This window comes from Plasmodium inui (assembly GCF_000524495.1).
Source record: "Plasmodium inui San Antonio 1 unplaced genomic scaffold supercont1.128, whole genome shotgun sequence".
Taxonomy (NCBI): domain Eukaryota; phylum Apicomplexa; class Aconoidasida; order Haemosporida; family Plasmodiidae; genus Plasmodium; species Plasmodium inui.
Genome location: NW_008481962.1, coordinates 1 through 6,159, shown reverse-complemented (window position 1 = coordinate 6,159; position 6,159 = coordinate 1). Strand labels below are relative to the sequence as shown.

At 37.5% G+C, this 6,159-nt stretch overlaps 1 protein-coding gene across 1 annotated transcript; it reads left to right on the top strand.

Moving 5' to 3' along the window:
• Nucleotides 1-4,648: 4,648 nt before the first annotated feature.
• C922_05665 (hypothetical protein) lies at nucleotides 4,649-5,216 on the top strand (the record flags this gene model as incomplete). The annotated part of the gene is made up of 2 exons (XM_008821236.1): nucleotides 4,649-4,943; nucleotides 4,987-5,216. The coding sequence occupies 2 exons, from the start codon at nucleotides 4,649-4,651 to the stop codon at nucleotides 5,214-5,216; spliced, it is 525 nt and encodes a 174-aa protein (XP_008819458.1).
• Nucleotides 5,217-6,159: the final 943 nt, after the last annotated feature.

The following is a 6,159-nucleotide window of genomic DNA, read 5'->3' as shown; positions in this document are numbered from 1 at the left end:
AATATGAAGAGGAGGCGTATTGGAGAAGTCTGAATATAGGTGTGAGTCAGGGTTCAGGTTTGAAAAATGACCTATACTGTTATAAACTGCTCACAGAAACAAGTTGATACCGTCACCTAAAGCCTTGAACCCCCCCTCTAAATGTGCGTCTGGGTGCAGTAAGGGGTTATGACCAGCCAAGGATCACCTTCCTTCGATAGGTTAGTTATGCCCCGAACAATATTTCATGTGTTCGACTGAGTTCAGATTAAGTCTACATTTTGTTAAAATGTGTACCATCTTCCATTTTATTAGTCTACTTGTCCGTTAATTATTAGTCAATCCACCACTGTATGGTTGTTAGAGGACATACATTGTCACAAGTGAGATAGTGAATAGAGACATTCTATCACCTTAATTGTCTGTGAAGAAGCGTCTTTGTCTAATATCGATTGATTCCTGAATCAAAAACTCGGCTCACTCTTCTATGACGTGGTCTGTGTTGGGATGTCCTTAACTTATAAGGAGTGGTAGGAAAAGAATAACCCATGGACAAACCGGAGAAGTTCCATTTCGGAGTTAGAGGAGTTGTTGTTCTTTCGATTTATTTTGGTCCGTCCCCTCGAAGAAGAAAACAAAGCCCCTATGACATCGTGTCTTCCTCCCTAGTAGGATGGAACAAGTACCCCCATTAGAGTGTTGTCTTATAAGTAGGCTATAGAAGTACCTCCATCTGAGTGGTCACCCACAAGAGATCAATTCATCATTTGTTACATGTGTTGTATGTTGCCACTTCCAATTATTAACATGGTCATGGTGGCGTGTTGTCGATAAACAAGTGTGTATGTAAAGGGCGAAGTGATAAAGAAATCATTACGTACTCGCTGTATAGGTATTTTGATAGAATCAGGTGACCCCCACGCCTAACGTTACAGGGAAGGTTAGATGAGTAATATCCAAGCCTATTATCCTAGAGAAAGTAAAAATACTGTTCTCCCAGGATGACGTTAAACCAGGAGTGAAGAAGTATCGGATTATTTAGCACTGAAAAATCCGAAAAGGCAGGAGTAATTGAAATTTGAATTTTACTAGAAAGCTTTTGTAGAATAGGAATATTTGGCAGGAAAAGGGACCGAACATTTTTCAGCCGACTGAAAATATCCAAAAAGTTTATAGGTAAGAAATAAATTGACTCCCAACTAAGAAACATCTGGTTCCTCATCTTAATTTTATTATGACAATTTACAAGACCAGAAATATTTCAAACAAATAAAAGAAGAAGATCCATTATCTCTTTAGTAATGTTAAAAAAATCCTGACCCCAGGAAATAGTTAACCCAAACGGAAAAGCGAAGATCTTTAACCTGATTAATATTGTTTCAGAAATTATCGTGGCAAATCGTAATGAAAGAAACAAGCAGGGAAGGAACATTCCCCCCCTTTAATTTTATTACATATATTGCTATACCAAAAATAATTCCCCCAAAAGAAAAAGGCAAGTTTTCCACGCAGGTAATTTCATTACATATATTGCCATAGCAGAAATAATTCCCCAAAGCAAAAAAAGCGAGTTTTCGACCCGGGTAATTTTATTACATATATTGATATAGCCCAAATAATTCCCAAGAAAAAAAAAAAGGAAGTTTTCCACGCGGGTAATTTTATTACATATATTGCAGTAGCCGGAAAAATTAAGATGGCCAGAAGAAATCAGTGTTTCCTCCGCTTTAAGATTGTTGAAAAATTTCCCGAGGCAGAAACTCGTTAAAAGAAGATGGAAAGTGAGAATTTTTCCTACGTTTAATTTTATTCCAAACACTAACATAGGGGCAACTTAATTGAAAGTAAGAAACGAGCGAGAAATGTTTCGCGCGGAAGCTTTTATTCAATAGAATCGTTTGGGGACGGACATTAACCCAAGAAAGGGGCACAATGATGATTGACTCGATGAATTGTATTACACACATCAAGATGGCCAAGAAGAATTAACCAAATAACAAAGAGGCAATATACCATACGGTTAATTTAATTCCGAAAAATTCAGGGTGCCAGAATGATGAGCAAGAGTTGGAGGGAGTTTTGTGCAGATTTAATCGCGTATGAATCATGACAACTCCGAGGAAAAATGAAACGAACAAGGCAGAGACGCCTGATCAGGAAGTCTAATCTTATTGCAAATATTCCCCAAAAAGCCAAATTAACCAGAAATGACCAGACAACTATTCCGTCCATGTAAATTAATTCCATGAATTCGGGTGCCAAAAAAAATAATAAAGCAGCGAAGAAATCACATGTTCAACTCCTTTAAAATCCTTCAGAATAATTATCGGTGGATGTAATATTTTGCACACCAAAAAAGGGAGGATAGTTTCACACGTGTAATGTCATTCCAGAAATGTGTGTACAGCGAAATAATTGACAAAATGGAAAAAGGAAAAATATTCCACCCCTTTACTGTCATTCGAAATAATTACCGGTGGAAGTAATATTTTGAACACAGAAACAGGGGAAATAGTTTCACACATGTAATGTCATTCCAAAAATGTGTGTGCAGGGAAATAATTGATGGAATGGAAAAAAAGTGAATGTTCCACCCCATTACTGTCAATCAGAATAATTCACAAGGAAGACAATATTTTGCCCACAGGAAAAGGAAGAATAATTTCACACGTGTAATGTCATTCCCAAAATGTGTGTGCAAGGAGATAAATGGAAGAAGAACAAGCGACCCAATGTTCCACCCCTTTAGTGTCATTCAGAATAATAACCAGACTGGGACAAATTTTGCCCCCAGGGAAAGGAAGAATAATTTCACACGTGTAGTGTCATTCCCAAAATGTCTGTGCGAGGCAATAATTGAAAGAATGGCAAGCGACCAAATGTTCCACGCCTTTAATGTCATTCAGAATAATAACAGGATGGAGCAAGATTTTCCCCAGAGAAAAAAGAAAAATAATTTCACACGTGTAATGTCATTCCCAAAATGTGTGTGCAAGGCAATAATTAACAGACTGGAGAAGGAACAGATGTTCCACCCCTTTAGTGTCATTCGAAATAATTCCCCGTGGAAGTAATATTTTGCACACAGAAACAGGGAAAATAGTTTCACACGTGTAATGTCATTCCAAAAATGTGTGTGCAAGGAAATAATTGGTCGAATGGAAAAAGAGTGAATGTTCCACCCCATTACTGTCATTCAGAATAATTACCAGACGGGCACAAATTTTGCCCAAAAGAAAAGGAAAAATAAATTCACACGTGTAATATCATTCCCAGAATGTGTGTGCAAGGAAATAATTGACACACTGCAGAAGGAAGACAACTTCCCACCGTTTCGTGTCATTTTGAATAATTACAGGACAAGGCAACATTTTGCACACAAAGACGAAGGGGAATGATTTACTGGTGTAATCTCATTCCCAAAATGCGATTACGGAAAAATAATTAAACAAATCCGAAGACACATGATATTCCCCCCATTTAGTGTCATTCTGAATATTTACTAGAGGAAACAATATATTGCACACACAAACCAAAGGGGATGAATGAATGGTGTAATGTGATAACAAAAATGCGGTTGCGGAAAAATATTTAAAAAAATATAAAAACAGCGGATGTTCCCCCCATTTAGTGTCATTCTGAATAATTAACAGGAAAGGGAATATTTTGCACACACGAACGAAGGGGCATGATTCACTGGTGAAATGTGATTCGAAAAATGCGGTTGCTAAAAAATAATTAATCACATCCGAAAACAGCGGATGTTCAACCACTTTAGTGTCATTACGAACAATTACGAGAGAAGGCAATATTTTGCACACACAATCGAAGGGGGATTATTCACTGGGGTAATGTAATTCCTAAGATGCGTTTGCAGAAAAATAATTAAACGAATCCGAAGACATCCAATGTTCACCCCATTTAGTGTCATTCTGAATAATTACCAGAGAATGCAATATTTTGCACCCAGACGCACTAATGTTCCAAACGCCTAACCTCATAAAAGAAATTCCGTGGCAAAAAAATAGTTAACGTAATGGAAAAGGAAGGAGAATTCAACCCCATTCGTTTCACTAAAAGTAATTACAGTGCGAAAGGAAAGGAAGAAAAAAAAGAAGAGAAATTTTTTCCGCGATTATTGTAACTCCAAATAATTAGAATGTGTGCGTTATTTTGCACACCAACAACGATGTATGTTGCACTTATGCAACGTCATTCCGAATAATTACCAAGACAACAATATTTTGCAAAAAATAAAAAACAACTGTTTCCCCAATTTAATATCATTCAAATTAATTATCAGTTGAAGGATAATTAACAACGCAACGAAAAATTTGTTTAACCGGATTAGTGTCAATCTAGATAGTTAGCGAGGAGGAGGTATTTTACAGAACACCCAAAACGACAGTTTACCCACTTCCATGTCATTCCAAATAATGATCGAATAGGAATGATTTAGGAGACGGGAGACAAAAAGTGTTTAACGTGATTAGTGTTATTCCAATTAATTACGACGAGGAAAATATTTAGCCCCCCTGAAGGAAGAAGTGTTTAACGCAATTAGTGTCATTCCAATTAATTACGAATAGAGACGTGTTTAAACAAGCACCAAGAGAGGAAGTGTTTAACCCAATTAGTGTTATTTCAAATCTTCCAATAGCAGGAGATAATGAGTCCGAAAAAGGAAATTAAAACTATCTCTACCAGGAACCCCAGGAAGCCAAAGAATTCCCAGACAAGGAATCAACTCCCAAAACTAACAAAGAATGAGTTGAACAGTCTGATGTGTATCCAAGTAACAGAAAAGGGTCTTCGACTCAAGGAACCAGAGATTACATTCCCCTTCCGCATGTGGCTGGATCAGAAAAAACAGGAAAGAGTAACTGACCAAACAACAGAAGATCAGATCTCCCCCTCGAAGGTTAGTGAAAATAATTGTCAGGAAGAAATTGAGAACAAGAAGAGTAATGAATCCTTCAATTCCTCTGATGCGAAAAATTTGACAAGAATTGGTTACTGCCTCTAGGAGAAGAGAAGGTATATCCCACGAGAACTATTATTCCAAGAGATTGCAAGGAGGCCTCTGCAACGATGAAAAGGAAATCAAGATGTATTCCACTCGTAGGTTTATTCTAGAATTATACGGAAGAGTCATTAATTCTCCTAAGAAGAAGAGGCAGGATGGAATTTATTATGTTGCAGATTTTATTGACATCGGAGAGCCTAAACCCTCTTAACAGTAGGTTGATGACTAATTTCATGGGGACAACGAATAGAAAAGACTACATGTTGTTTTATTTTTTACAAATGGTGATTAATGTTATAATGAGTAATTACCGTATATCTGTATATGACAATGATTAGTTTTTACTTGTGTCCATTGATTGTCCATATGAATAGATATTTCGTTATGCATGTTTTAGACAGCTAAAGGAGCAATTTCTTCCGTGAAGATAGGTTCCCAAGTACTGAAAGATTGAATGACATCTAGGAGTCTCATAATGATGCATCCGGTCTTATCTGTTCAACGTACGATAGGGTTCAGGTATACATTTAAGGTTTAGGGTTGAAAAATGACCCCTACTATTATAAACTCCGTCCCTACCCTCTGAACACCGTCAAATATAACCTTGAACCGCCCCCTAAGTATGCAACTGGATGCCATAAAGGGTTACAACCCCCGTACGATGACATTCGTTCAATATGTTAGTTATGCCCCTAGCGCTATGTTATGTGTTCCAATGAGTCCAGATTTAGTCTACATTGTGTTAGAATGTGTACCATCTTCCGTTTTATGAGTCCATTTTTGTCTCCATTATTAGTGAAGTAGCCACTGTATGGTTGTTAGTGGACTTAGATTGACCCAAATTAGACAGTCAATAGAACCCTTCTAACAACATAATTAGATGTGAGAAAGCGTCTTAAACAACAAAGAATTGATCTATGAGTCAGTCTATGGAATTGACCAACATTGACCTGGGGTGTGTTGGGCTGTCCCTCCCTTCTAAGGAGTGGTACCGAGGAAGTAACCAACAACCAGCCAGGAAAGGTCGGATTTCGGAATTAGAGGAGTTGTCATTTTATCATCTAGGATTGATCTGTCGAACCGGAAAATAGGAGAACCACCCGCTGAAACGGTGTCTTTGCCTTAGTAAGGTGAAGCAAGCCCCCCAATAATAG